Genomic DNA, 14,761 nt, shown 5'->3' with positions numbered 1-14,761 from the left:
GGGGAACAGATTTTCACGGGGGAGCAGAATTTCGCACAAGACCGGGTAACACATAGCGTTCAAGATGGCGGCGTCCTGTTCTTCAGGGCGCATTTTGACTCTTTGCAAACAGTTTCAGAATGTCTGCAGGATATCTTCGGCGGTAACTACTCAGCACTGTGCTGTAAATGTGAGAAGAGGACATATCAGGTATGTTGGGTAATAATGTGTTACGATGTCCGAGGCGTTTCACTCAAGTAAGCAACTAGAAAGCCGTCATCACTCGGTTCCCCTTCTGCTGCTCTTATCCAAAAGATTATGAAAACGTCAGCTTCGAAAAATAAGACAATCGACAGTAGTTTTCATATATTTTAATGCACATTTTACTTTTAAACGCAGTCAGATATGCAAGATGTTTTGTCTCAGCAAAACTAAACGTTTTGTTAATGGTTGTCAACAGCAAGCCACTATTTGACATTGATTGTTAAGCACTCATGTAGCTGAATTAAAACATAAGTGTGGTGGTGTAAATGCATAAATCCACCGAGTCTTTTGTTCTTTCTTTAGTGTAAATGCCTCAGTGATCGCCCCCATTAGTTTTGTGGGTCAGTATCGAACAGTGCACACATCATCCAGCAGGAGAGGACTGGAAGAGTTTTTTGACTCTCCTGAGAACTGGGGAGAGTCCACTGTGAAGTCAGGTAAAAACCTCACACACACATTTTGAAGAGCATAATTCAATTGTTTGCACTTTTGCAAAAAAAAATAATATGCAAAATTTTCCACATTTATATGGGTTTGCATCACGGCAGACAGCTTTTAAAGTGATTATGAATGTGTCAAGCTGGACTTTACACTCATGTTGTTGCTTTAAGATTTTTTTCCCATGATGCCTGTTGTAATCTGCTAAATTTGTCATTGTTTATTTCATTGTAGGAGCACCATGGACTACCAAACAGCTGAGAGCAAAGAGCAGTGATGACTTGCACAAACTCTGGTGAGCAGTGAGAAGATTGATAAAAGGTTCTTCCCTTTGGAAACATTGCTTATAGCACTTTTTTTTTCTGCCTCAGGTATGTGTTGCTGAAAGAAAGAAACATGCTGCTTACGCTTGAGCAGGAATCAAAAAGGCAAAGGCTTCCGATGCCAAGTCCTGAAAGGCTCAAGAAGGTAGGCGTGGTGCTGAACTGACCAGTTTGCATCTCTTTGTGCTAAAATAAAATAAATGTTGGTTTAATAAGAACTTTGGTTAAAATTAATACTGTCCTCACAGATTGAACGGTCTATGACCAGACTGGACATGGTGGTGATTGAAAGGGAGACCGCACTCCGTCTGCTGCAGACTGGGCAAGAGAAGGGCCGACCTGGAGCTTGGAGGAAGAGCATATTTGGATATGTCTACTGGTGAGGGTGAATTCCCATCATATAAAAACAAAGAGCAAATGACAAACTTTCTACCATAGACATTAAATGTATTAGTAAATTTACATATTTTTGTAATAGCCTTGAAAACAGACTTGTCTCAGGTTGATAAACTAATGCATTAGATCTTAATATAATTATTTTGTAAGCAAAGCTTTTGGTGTATTATCAGGAATCTGATAATTCCCTCGAAAAAATCAGCTCACTTGAATGTTCTTGCTTGAAGGTATCGATTCAGAGAGTATGCGATTCCCTGGTACATGAATAAGCACTACAAGCGCAAGAGGTTTTTCACACCATCATACGTCCAACCATATATAAGGTCAGATATCGCACGTGTGGTTACAAGTTTTAATAATAATGTATGTTGAAGTGGTGATGCCTAAACCTGATGTACTTTTTTTTTTTTTTTTGGCAGGTTGCGTATGGAAAAGCACCTTCGGACAAAAATCAAGAAAGAGAGAGCACAGAAGCAAACACTGGCTAAATTACAGGAGAGGTTTCCTCACATGAAGGTTCCTGCTTCATGATTCTGTTGAGTTTGTACAGCTCTGCATTCTTAATTAGCTCATGCAATTTGTTGAAAATAGTGGATTTGTTTAGGTGGTATTTGGTCCTAAAACAAATTGTTATGCAAACCTAAAATGTGTCTTGTTTTCATTTTAATTTGTAACATATTCTGTGTTTAATATTTAAGACACTGACCCAAAAAGCCCCGTAGAATAAATAACCATGTATTCTGTGATTAAAACATTACACTCATGTAAACATAAAAAACTTTATTTTTAAAAGATCACAGCATGTAGCCATTGACAAGTAAAAATGAAATTAAATACAGAATAATTTCAGGCAAAAGCTGACTTGCCTCTGCTTATGATGGGACTATGTGCTACACAAAAAAGGCAAATGATCAGAAGATGTTTACTCTTCTCCAAATATCAACCCTCTTCACACAATGGTTTATTGTTGAAAAGCTGTTGAAATTCTGTACAACAAAACTTTTTTTCCCCAGTGAAACGTGATCTTTTGATGACGAGGCTTCTGTCAGGGGAAGCGGCTTCCAACAACTAACAAACCTGGCAACAAACATGACGTCAAAAAGACTAGACGTTTTAGACATGAAGAAAAAAACTTAAGAGCATCAATGTTTGACTCCTACAGTGAGTTCCAGACAGGTGTATGGATCAGCTCAATTTTAAAAACGAATCAAACAAAATAAATGCTGAGTGTTCCTGAATCTGGGTTCGAAGTGAATATCTCACGATGTAGCAAAGATGACGATGGTTACGTGGTGCTGGATGTTAAATCAAGGGCACTTCCTGTCCACACACTGCTTTCCTCCTTCCTCATATTCTTGTTTGGAGATCCACATCTGCTGGAAGGTTCCCTAAAAATCAAAAAGAAAAAACGTGCTGTAAAACATTTAGAGAAGATGTATGCGCACGTAAGTAATTGTAGTTTTGTTGAGCCAGGCAGGTGCTTTAATTCAGATGTCAAAGTCATTCTGAATAATTGGTGCATTCTTAAGTGGCTTCTATGTGTTCTTACAAGTGATGCCAGGATAGAGCCTCCAATCCAGGCACTGAACCGGCGTTCCACTGTGGTGTTGTTGGCAATCAGCTTCAGCCTCATACTCTGCAAATAAACGTAGACAGTAAATACACTGGTACTCCTAAATAAACAAAACAACCACACATTCTGAGCTGAATTGACACAACAGTGTTTTGTTTAGCAGTAATTTACCAAGATATTAATTCAGAGAATTTAAGTGTGTTGCTTACTGGAGGGGTTTTCTGGGAGAGTTCTCGGTTCAATCGGTCTGTGAAGCCCTGAATAAGTGTATTTCCTCCCGTCACCACCACGCTGCCATATAAACCCTTAGATAACATCAAAGTTAGTTTTGATTAATATTTTAGAATGATGCTATACCAAAAAATGGCTGCATGCTAGAAGCTACAATTTATTTAGAGAGTATAGACAACCCCATGACCCACTTAGTTCATTTTATATGTACCAACACTTTGGGAACCACAAAGCTAACTTGGAAATTAAACTCAAATGTCTACAACGAACATAAAACATTTAAACCACAATAAAACTTGAAATATCTGCTCATACTCACAGGCCGGATGTCAATGTCACACATTCCTACACTGGTTGTCACCACATGGCCAACTCCTAACATGGTGTTTCCTGACAAACCCTGAAAATAATCAGCCAAAACAATTATATCCACAAGAAGCGGTTTTTAAGAAATATATTTTTAAATTGAAACTAAATATCTTTCAGTTAGAATATGCAGAATTAATTTTCTGTTATTGGAGTATGAATAACGATTACAAACCTTTGCATTAGAGGGGTCAAACAGGCCTTCTGGGATCTTTAGCCTCTCTGCCCCAAAGTCACAATTATAGCCGTTGGGCAGCTCATAGTGAACTGTGGGCATTTGGGCAGCAACTCTAAAAAACAAGAAATGTACCTGAGCATATTTAGCAATATAATGGGATAGAAATGGAATCTAAATTTGTCAAGAAATTCTTGTCTGAAGTTGCATTCCTAAATGTAAAGTTGTTTTTTTTTTTTTAACTCACTGTTCATCATATGGAGAGTCTGAAACTTGCAGCACTGATGCCTGAAAGTCTTGGATAACACACTGCAGAGAATAAAGCAGAAAAATTGTTCACAGTTTAATTTTATTTGAAGAAATCATTGCTGCACTGCAAAACAAACAAGAGTTTCCTGCTTACGTTACACATGTAGTTGTGCCAAGAGCGAGTTACTTGAGGTAATTTCTCCTTTTTCTTCCAGCTGGCTGGGGACCCCTCCCTCACTGGATCCTATAATGAATTCACAAATTTATCAGCAAAGTTGATAAATGTCATAAACACAAAAATAACTCAAATTGTATTGTTTCCCCTGCACATTAACATGTTTACCTTTGATGCAATCATGTAAGGAGGGATTATTTCCACACTTAACTCTTGAAATAACTCTCTACACTGCATGCTCATGAAGTCACCAGCCAGAGGTGATTTAACAATGCCTGGGGAAAAAAAAAAACAATAAGGCAGGACTAGTAGAAATGTAGACAAAAATACAAATGATTATACTTTGTTTGAAGGAGAAAAAGGAGTTCAATTCAATAGTTACTAGCAACTACCGGTAGTAATCTGTTTTTCTTAGAGGTACTGTAAGTGATTTTTTTTCATAATTAATAAGCTTTATGTATAAGGATAGCAGGAGCTCAAAACAATTTATAAAAGCAGTTTTAAGACCCGTGAATGGCCACAGTTCCTACAGTAGAAAATAAAAACATTAAAAAAACTGCCCAAATTATAAGCATTATGAACAAGTTCCTGCAGTTCAAAAACATCTAATGTACTCTGTCAGAATGCAAAAATGTTCATGAATAGAAAATGAGTAAGTACGCTCAGCATCCAGGTAAAAAAATAAACTGTCCACATGACACGATTTAACTTTTTTGTAGTTCATGAATAGATTTAAAAAGGACACAGTGAGTGATTTATTTTTAGCCTATAAAAATTCCATTGAGTTCAATTCAGTCAAGCATCTGCAGCATGTGCTGAAAAAACATCCAGTCCACAGATGTCCCACCTCATAACTAACAGGATCTAACGTATCTGATTCAAGATAGTAATGATGGATGTATACTGAAACAGGCCTTCAGAAATACAGTAAAGGTCCTTTTTCAGACAGGTGAGCTTAAATTTTGGAGATGGGATTTACTCAGTGTAAGGCAAGCGTCATAATATGATTGCTGATCAGTGTACACAGTGTCTATGGGTTCTTCAACAAATCCACCTTTTGCATAGTGTCAATCAAAAATATGACTGGGTGGCAGAAGAACAACAGTCCACAGGCTTTAAAATAGAAGTCCATATACTAAAGGCTTACATTACAATGACTAACTCATCTTTTTGCAGTATCTGGTTTAATAAATTAGGAATAAATTAGAAAAAGAACACTGTTTGATGTTAATGTTTTCATTACAGTACTCATGTACCAAAATAAAAATAAAAAAGTCACTGAAAATCACTTGGACAACAAAATGTTGCATAAAAATTTGCAGAAGCAGTAAATTGCAGAGATAAATTCTCCAACCAGTAGATGGCAACAAAATGCAAAAAGTACTTCCAATATAAATCATTTATGAATGACTTTTATCACTGGCTAACATACACAATATAGTTCTGTTCATATTCATTATTATATTCAAAAACTGAACATTTTAGAACAAATTGTCACCTTGCTGCAAGACATAACCATCATGCACTGGAATTGCTGTGGTGTGTGTGGCTCCACTGTCCAGGACCAGGCCTGTCGACCGCCCATTGGCAAAGCTTAAATATTCAAAGTAAAGGAAACAATAAGGAGTCCAAAGAACAGCACACCAGGTACAGCATTTGTTAGGCAGAGAGGTCATTTCAAACATTTAAATCTAAAGCCGCTATACATTGAGCCGATTATTAAATGAAGCCTTCAGGTTTTGTCAAACCTCTTTCCGGAGGAAAAGAAACAGTAAAGGATACGCAGACAGTACAGCTGATTTACAGAGGAAAAAGGCAGGAATGTTGTAATGTTCAAACATCAGCTCTGTAAGCTTCTCTCTTTTTGCCCGTGTGTTCCACTGCAAACACAAAACAGATGTTAGCTAACTCACAACAAACTGTCACCGTCTGATTCACCAAAACAAATGCATTTTCCATGCAGTGATGAGAAGCAGCACAGGAAACAACACTTAAAAACTTCAAATCACTTTTTGACTGCAGCTAAAACAAACTATCTCATGAGTCACCAACAGCAAGCGGCACGTTGCTGCTAGCCTAAACTTAACACTTTGTGAGTATTGTTTGAACTCTACACTCCAGCTCAAACAAGAGCAAACTCACCGACGCTTCTGACATGAGAACAGGATGCAGGCTGGGCTCTGACTTGAAATGCATTTTGTATGTGTGATCCAAAATGGCCTGGAAACTGTCCCAGTCCTCAACTATAAGTGAGGTAGAAAAGAAAACAAGAATATTTTTAATTGTAAATGTGAAGTCATTGTTAATTCTAATGCTTTGGTGACTACTGACAGAAATAAATGACAATTATTCGTGCTTACCGTGACATGAGATAATCAGTTATTTTTTACACATTTAGATTAGGGAAAATATGTGCAATATTTGGTAAATATTTACACAGATCCCCACATCTCTATATTTTTTATCATCCATCTGACCCAGTCAGGATGAAAAGAATTAGAGCAATGAAGATTTTTTTAGATAATAATTTGAGCACCAGGCACCAGTGTTTCAAGTCAGCCCTCAATGGGCTCTGCTAGTCCCAATGCACTGTCCTATTGCAATTAAAAATGGGTGCTGCATTAATCTCTAAATAGCCTCACATCCAAACTCAAATGGACCAGATTCTGATGAGCTGGGTCAGACATTCTTTTCATATCTGCTGTCATTAATATTTGTAAGACAAGCAACTGATGAGTTTATAAATGCTCAGAAAAAATGCTGAAACCAGCTGTGTATTGTGACAGTTTCACAGATAAAAACTGACAACAAATGGAACAAAAGCAGTCCATCGTTTAACGTGGGTTTTAGGGACCGGGACCACACACCCCGCAATAAGTGAAAAACTGCAAAGTAGGGATAGTAGTACAAGTAATAATAATAGTAGTAGTAGCAAGAAGTAGTTTTAGTATTTAAATATAAATTAAGGTGTTTTAAGCCCTTTCCACACTCTTCAGAATCAACTTTATTGTCATTGCACAGTTAATTACAGCGAAATACCATTCCGTACAGCCGTCTGAAGGATAGACCGAAGTGTACCTTCCGTCTATTTGTATATCCGGAAGGTATGAGTGAGAGTGTGAATGGTTGTTTGTCTCATTTGTCTCCATGTGGCCCTGTGATGAGCTTGGACCTGTCCAGGGTGTCTGTCCCCCACCTCTTGCATAGTGACTGCTGGATATGGGCAACAGTGACCCCCATGACCCAAATAGGAAGAAGCGGGTAAAGATGGATGATTTTAGCAAATTTGTACAACAGAGAAACTGTGATGGGCATTCACAAAAATTCAATAAATAATTAAATGACCATTTTTAGGTGTAATTGTGTCCATACTTTGAGAGCTGCTTAGCTTAAATAATAATCAATAACCAATGATTGATTTTGGAATGTAGAGGAGATATTAATTGCAAATACACAATGACAAGTCTAAACTATAAAACATTTTTTTAAAGATTTTTAAACATTCTGTTTTTGCTTGTTCCAGATCATTTAACTACAATAAACCAGATTATAAAAGTATAGGAGTATATTCCAAAACCAAATAACGAATACTGTTTTTGTGACAGTACCAGTGAGGGATAAACTTTGTTCAGTATCAAGTAGGGGTGTACCGATAAATCGGCCCCGATTTCCTTAATTTTGGGAAATCGGACGATACTTGCATGAGAAACCGATTTCACCAATTTTTTTTTAGTTTTAACAAAAATTGTCTGAACTTCATTTATATTTCAGAGCACTACCTCATGGCCAGTTAAAACAAGTTTGTACTGTTTCTAGAATATTGTTCAAGGGTCTGTTTTTCAACAAAATAAGATTGAAAATTGAAGGTGCATTGTGACTTTTATAACACCTGACAGTGTCAATTATAAAACAAAATAGGTATCGGCCAAAATTGGAATCGGCAGGTCAGACTTTTTAGAAATCGGTGATCAGCCAGAAAACTGCAATCTGTGCACCTCTAGTATCAAGAACAGCTGTGAAATTCTGAAACAAATATTTTGTTGGGAAATTATGAGCATCTGCAGAATGACACTGCTGTAAATTAAGATGGAGAGGGGCTTGGAATGAATTCTATTAAAACAAGGACACTTGAAAGGAAAGCTTATGATGAGGTTTTGAAAAGCTTACCTGTAAAGGCTGCAGGCACCATTACAGTCCAATTACAGATATGGATCAGGCGAACAAAATTTTTAAACTAGTTGCTGATGACTAGACTCATGTTCATGTTTGTGGTGATGTTCAATGTTTTATGTTATGAGTGCTTAGTGTATATTTAGTTGATGTTTTTCTTAGTTCATATCTTAGATGTTATTACTGTTTTTCTTATACATTTTATTGTTGGATGTAACTGGGACCCTGTGTACATAATTTCGCTCCACCACATGTACCACATGAGGTGCGAATGACAATAAAGAAACTCTGACTCTGACTCTGACTCTGAACTTGCGTTACAGACTCCTATAAACATCTGGGTCAACTGACCACGTGTTGTATGTGTTACCTACGACTTGTAATGAATTTAACATCCAAATTACGTTTTCACATTTAAGCACATTCAGCACAGAAAAAGAAAACTGTAAAACTTTTACATCAACTATACGCACTCATGCCATTTTTTAGTGGAGACATGACCTCCATGTTCTCTCTGGGAACCCTCAGTTGATTGGTGTCGATGTAGTAGGTGGTGCCACTCTGCTTGCCCTTGTCACCGTCCGTCTCCATGGGAGTGCTTCCATCCTCCCGATCAATAGTCACACCTATCACTGTGGGGAAGTCCGCCTTATTAAAGCAAAACAACAAAACGCAGGTTATTGCACATTCAAACAAACCACGTTTTATAAATATAACATTACAGTGTCAAATCAATGGTGCCCAACTCATCATTATCCCAAACAGTGAATAAAGAAATTCTCAATTTTTATGAAACACTGTGACACATAAAAAAAAACTTTCTGAATTATATTATGACACTCTATAAAAATTCCTTGAAAACAATAAAAATTACCTAAATTTAATCTGCCTTCACCTATTTATCATGTGAAAACTGCTTGTGCCTTCCTTTTTTTTATTCATTCATTCAACCTTTATTTATACAGGTAAATCCCATTGAGCCTCGAGGACTCATTTACAAGAGAGACCTGATTTCAACAAAGAATGATGACAACAATGGACAACAGCAACAACAATAGACAGTTATAAAAAGGCATAAAGATTTTTTTTTTTTTTAACTAATAAGATGGCTAAAAAAAGAAAAGTAACAAAAAACAGCTAGATTCTAAGGTGAATGTAGAAAACTAAAAACAGGAACATGTCTGCATTGGTTCCTGCTAGGAGTCAGACAGATTCTTAAAGCCACTTAGAGAGGTCAAGAGCTTCAAATCTTTTTGCAAGATATTCCAAGAAACAGGAGCAGAGTAGGAGAAGGCCCTTTTGCCTAGTTCAGTCCGCACTGAGGGAACACTGCAGGTAATAATGTCCTGAGAGCGCACGCTTTTGCTGCACTCACGCAGAGACATGTAGGAGATGTATGAAGGCAGCAGACCAAGAAGTGATTTAAAGATGAAAATGTACCAGTGAGAGAGTCTGTGTGAAGTTAATGATGTCCAGTTAACCAGTGAATACAGGGTGCAGTGGTGGGTACGATAATCACAGCCAGTTATGAATCTTAGTGCACCATGATAGACAGCATCCAACATCCGCAGGGTGCTTGTAGGAGCGTTCATGTAAATAATGTCATAAATAATAATAATAATGTAATAATGTCATGTAAATAATCTTCCTACTTAAACCAACAGGAACTTCTACAAAGTAAAAAAAACAGCATCTCATAGAAAAAAACAAAACATTTATTTGTGAGGTTTTTTTTTTTTCTAATACTAATAAGAATGCATTGTACTATAAGCCAACGGTATCTGACATTTTTCTTAATTCTCAACATCAAAATCCCAAGCCTATAAAGCACACAAATCTAAACCAATGAAGTGTTCGGAAATGATCTGAACTCAATTAATGCTGTCTGTCTCTTGGGTGATGGCCCTCATATTCTGACATCAGTGTCGCCCTCGAAGGAAAAATGAAAACACTCATAGGAAGAAAAAGACACATTGTTAATCAGGTCATTTGGTTGATCTACTTACTTTAGGGCAGTCTTCTCCTGCATAGCCAGCTCTAACAGAATAGGAGCCAATGTCGAACACCAAAGCTCCCACCTCATCTACAAAATGAGACAAGTGTGTGATTTTGACTTACTTTGTGAATTGAACTTGTATCTGATTGTTAAAGTCTATTATGCTCTGGCAAACAAGACTTAGTGGAACTAATGACAGTATGACATGGTCCATAATTTTTGCTTTAAGGGTTAAATACATGTAATGATGCAATACATCTGAACTGTTGCTAGAAATATGAACAAACTAGTGACTTAAAACACTTCTTAATGCACACTCTTGAATATTATAAATGAAAAACAATATTTTTTACTAGTGATTGTAGTTCTAGTTGTGGTCAATTGAAATGAGGTTTTCACTGACTGATGATAAATGAAATTAAGACGGACACTGACTTGTTTCCCCCATGTACAGCATCTCAGAAACATATAGTAACAAAGAAACAATAAAGGAAACATAATACATCCATCCCTGCACTGTTTAATACAGTGTCGGCATAAGTACATTAGTTTTGCATTTTGCATTGTGACTTAATAATAAACTTCAACTCGCACATTTCCTCCATTTAATAAAAATATTCATCTGCAGCATGCCATTGTATGTTTTGTCATTAATACACACACAATTCAAATCCTATTTATGTTAATTTTACATATTCTCCTACTGACCATTTTCAGATGATATATCCACTTAGTCACGACGTAAACACAAATTTTACGACTTCACCGTCTCATTTCCAGTCATGTAATTAAAAACATCATGTTAGCTAACATTTAATAAACCAGGCTTAACGGGACGCTTTCGGCAGATAGCCCACTTTCATTCATTTCCTTAAGCGCCCGCTGCTCGTTTTATTTGACTGTAAAAAAAGAGCTACAGCCTCACTACAGGGTCACTGATAACATATCGCTGATATTCATAAACTTGTGATGACTCAAATGCGAGTAGTAACCTGTCTTTGGTTTAATGTGAAGCTAATCGTTAGCCCGGCTAGCATAAAGAACTACAAACGGCTAAGCTAAGAAGCATCAAGCGTGGTCTATAGTTTACGTTTATTAAAACAAGATGTCTCACTCACCGCCTCCGTACACCCCGCCACTCATTCTAGAAGTATTAACAGCGCCTTTCACAAGAGAAGTTAATTGAGTAGACAATCTCTAAATGTCTGATCACAACAAAAGAAAATTGCTAACGCGGATCAATGTAACATATCCAGGCGCCACAGAGTGACGTGTCTGCTGTCCAATCAGAATAAAGCACAGCAGAAGTACTTCCGCTCTGTAGTTCCAACCTCTTCCTGTTTCTGACTGGACGTGGCCTTGCCGAATTCATACCTGTGTGAGTTAAAACCCCGATTGAGGGTCATCAACTTATCTTATAAGATTGTAAACTAATGTGCAGACAGTGTACGTGCATGTTGTACTGCGGTATGGTGGGATTAAAGTGTACCAGTTGTGATCCGTAAGTCTCGATCGTGACGTTTGTCTTAACAGGCTGAGCTGAGCTACCATGATGATGTCGCCACATGACCTGGTGCAAAATTAGCAACACGTCCACACGTGTTATAGTTTGGAATAAGCAAACACAAAAATAGTCTAGACACTAACGTACTTAAATTAACATTTTGTAGTTAAAATGTCGATATTAAGAGTAAATTGGGGGTGCAGTAAGTACACAAATTTGAACTTATTGCGCAAGCGCATTGGTAAACATTGAGTAAACAGTGGTGATTGACAGGTGTAGGTTCATACCTTGGTGGTGTTTTCTTACTCGAATTTATTTATTTAAAAAAATGTGATCATCTGTTACTGTAAGTGTAGAATTTAATTTACTTTTCAACATGTTTTATGAGGTTTTATATTAAAACATAATCTATCTTAACTTACTGCTCCTAAAGGTACATTTGAATTTTTGAAACACATGTCACACCATCCAAAGTGATTTTTATCTGTTTGTTTTCATTTATCATTATATTAAATAAATGAAAGATATATAATTTAAAAAGTTTTAATTGCAACCACAATAGCCGGGTAATGTTCATATTTTTGTATCAAAGTATTTTGCCATTACTCAAATCTAAAATTGTTCTAGTGATTAATATGTAAATATGTACACTTTAATTAGATTTTTCATAAACAATTGGAAGTTTTTGAAGACTTCTATTTTGTGTGGAGATCTGTCACTAGTTATTCCTGAATACTAACATTTTCAATCAATTTTCATCTTTGTTTCCAGCATCCATGCAGCGCTGCCTGACTCTAACTCTTGCTCAGCACAGCAGGCTCATTTTAAAAAATAAATTTGGAAGCGTCTACTGCCAGCGCTCAGCTGCCATGTCAAGTCTTCTTATCAACCAGCCCAAATACTCCTGGCTGAAAGAGCTGGGTTTGTCTGAAAACAACCCTGGTGTTTACAATGGGACCTGGGGAGGCAGTGGGGAAGTTGTCACATCTCACTGTCCTGCTAACAACGAGCCAATTGCCAGAGTTACTCAAGCCACTTTGGCAGAATATGAAGAAACCGTCCAGAAAACGAGGGAGGCCTGGAAGGTGTGGGCAGATATTCCGGCTCCAAAAAGAGGGGAAATTGTGAGGCAGATTGGGGATGCACTAAGAAAGAAGATTAAAGCGCTTGGAAGTCTAGTGTCTCTAGAAATGGGCAAGATCTATGTTGAGGGAGTAGGTGAAGTTCAGGAGTATGTTGATGTCTGTGATTATGCCGTTGGTCTGTCTAGAATGATTGGCGGCCCTATTCTTCCTTCAGAAAGGCCGGGGCATGCGCTCCTCGAGCAGTGGAACCCAGTTGGTCTCGTTGGCATCATCACTGCCTTTAACTTTCCTGTAGCCGTCTATGGCTGGAACAACGCTATAGCGCTGACATGTGGCAATGTCTGCCTTTGGAAAGGTGCCCCAACCACTCCTCTCACAAGTGTCGCAGTTACCAAAATTGTGGCAGGGGTGTTGGAGCAGAACAATCTACCAGGAGCTATCTGCTCCATGACCTGTGGTGGTGCTGATATCGGCACTGCTATGGCAAAGGATGAGCGAGTGGATCTGCTGTCTTTCACTGGCAGCACCCATGTTGGGAAGCTCGTGGCCATGATGGTGCAGGAGAGGTTTGGACGCAAGCTTCTGGAGCTTGGTGGAAACAATGCCATCATTGTGTTTGAGGATGCTGACCTGAACCTTGTGGTGCCCTCTGCTGTCTTTGCTTCTGCGGGAACTGCTGGTCAACGCTGCACCACAACTAGGAGGCTGATGTTGCATGAAAGTGTCCATGACACAGTGGTCGAGAGGATAGCCAAGGCCTACAAACAAATTCGCATCGGAGATCCCTGGGACCCTAACACCCTCTATGGTCCTCTGCACACCAAACAAGCTGTGGAGCAGTATTTGGCTGCTGTTGAGCAGGCCAAGCAGCAGGGTGGCACTGTGGTTTGTGGAGGAAAGGTGATGGATCGTCCAGGAAACTACGTGGAACCCACTATCATTACAGGACTGGCTCATGATGCACCAATTGTTCATACCGAAACCTTTGTCCCCATCCTCTACGTCTTAAAGTTCAAAACAGAAGAAGAGGCATTTGCATGGAACAACGAGGTCAAGCAGGGTCTGTCCAGCAGCATCTTCACCAAAGATATGGGGAGGGTTTTTCGTTGGCTGGGTCCCAAAGGATCTGACTGTGGCATTGTGAATGTCAACATTCCCACAAGTGGAGCTGAAATTGGAGGAGCTTTTGGTGGGGAAAAACACACAGGTGGAGGAAGAGAGTCAGGCAGTGACTCTTGGAAGCAGTACATGAGGCGCTCAACGTGCACAATAAACTACAGCAAAGATCTTCCTCTGGCCCAGGGCATTAAGTTTGAGTGAAGCTGTCAAAAGTCTCATGTTCAGGGCACCGATGTCAAAGGGCAACACTAAATATTTTTAGTTGTTGCGTTGTAGAACACCAAGGATTTTCTCATTACATCTTTACTAAAATAGGTCTGTTTCAATTAACATTTAAAAATAATTTCAGATGTATTTAGTTGTAATTGTAGTTCTGTATGTAAAATCTTTAAAAATGTTTTGTCCTAAAGGTCAAATCTTGTTCCTACAAAAATATCTGAACACTTTTCTACAAGCACTTAAAATTAAGCTTGTGAGCTTGATGACTGTATCTGATACTTTATACTGTAATTCATAAATCCCACTTTTTTCTTTTTTTTTTTTTTAATAAAGCTGTAATGGACAATTTCTTGACAGACTGCCTGTATGTTTTTAAAGGTACATGAAACACTGGCTGCACCCTGATAACTGGCTTCAAAACCCTCATAAAGAAAGAAAGAAACTTAATTAAATAAAGGCAATGTGCTGACATGGGCTGTCTTTTTTTTTCTTCTCTCCC

At 38.1% G+C, this 14,761-nt stretch overlaps 3 protein-coding genes across 3 annotated transcripts; 2 read left to right on the top strand and 1 right to left on the bottom strand.

Moving 5' to 3' along the window:
• Positions 1–34: 34 nt before the first annotated feature.
• On the top strand, positions 35–2,112 carry mrpl47 (mitochondrial ribosomal protein L47). The gene is made up of 7 exons (XM_037674615.1): positions 35–189; positions 547–680; positions 916–976; positions 1,053–1,149; positions 1,253–1,383; positions 1,628–1,723; positions 1,820–2,112. The coding sequence occupies exons 1-7, from the start codon at positions 65–67 to the stop codon at positions 1,929–1,931; spliced, it is 756 nt and encodes a 251-aa protein (XP_037530543.1). The 5' UTR covers positions 35–64; the 3' UTR covers positions 1,932–2,112.
• Positions 2,113–2,289: 177 nt separating this feature from the next.
• On the bottom strand, positions 2,290–11,606 carry actl6a (actin-like 6A). The gene is made up of 14 exons (XM_037674614.1): positions 11,454–11,606; positions 10,346–10,422; positions 8,813–8,987; positions 6,312–6,412; positions 5,952–6,049; positions 5,668–5,762; positions 4,338–4,444; positions 4,149–4,238; positions 3,993–4,054; positions 3,746–3,860; positions 3,524–3,604; positions 3,183–3,278; positions 2,950–3,036; positions 2,290–2,788 (listed from the first exon to the last, which is right to left on the bottom strand). The coding sequence occupies exons 1-14, from the start codon at positions 11,476–11,478 to the stop codon at positions 2,708–2,710; spliced, it is 1,290 nt and encodes a 429-aa protein (XP_037530542.1). The 5' UTR covers positions 11,479–11,606; the 3' UTR covers positions 2,290–2,707.
• Positions 11,607–11,655: 49 nt separating this feature from the next.
• Positions 11,656–14,731, top strand: aldh7a1 (aldehyde dehydrogenase 7 family, member A1). Its single transcript, XM_037698072.1, has 2 exons — positions 11,656–11,713; positions 12,611–14,731. The coding sequence occupies exon 2, from the start codon at positions 12,616–12,618 to the stop codon at positions 14,242–14,244; it is 1,629 nt and encodes a 542-aa protein (XP_037554000.1). The 5' UTR covers positions 11,656–11,713; positions 12,611–12,615; the 3' UTR covers positions 14,245–14,731.
• The last annotated feature ends 30 nt before the right edge of the window (positions 14,732–14,761 follow it).

The sequence above is a fragment of the Nematolebias whitei genome, chromosome 3, assembly GCF_014905685.2.
Source record: "Nematolebias whitei isolate Nwh7 chromosome 3, NemWhi1, whole genome shotgun sequence".
Classification (NCBI taxonomy): domain Eukaryota; kingdom Metazoa; phylum Chordata; class Actinopteri; order Cyprinodontiformes; family Rivulidae; genus Nematolebias; species Nematolebias whitei.
Note: the sequence above shows the minus strand (reverse complement) of the source record. Positions and strands in the feature narration are given on the sequence as shown.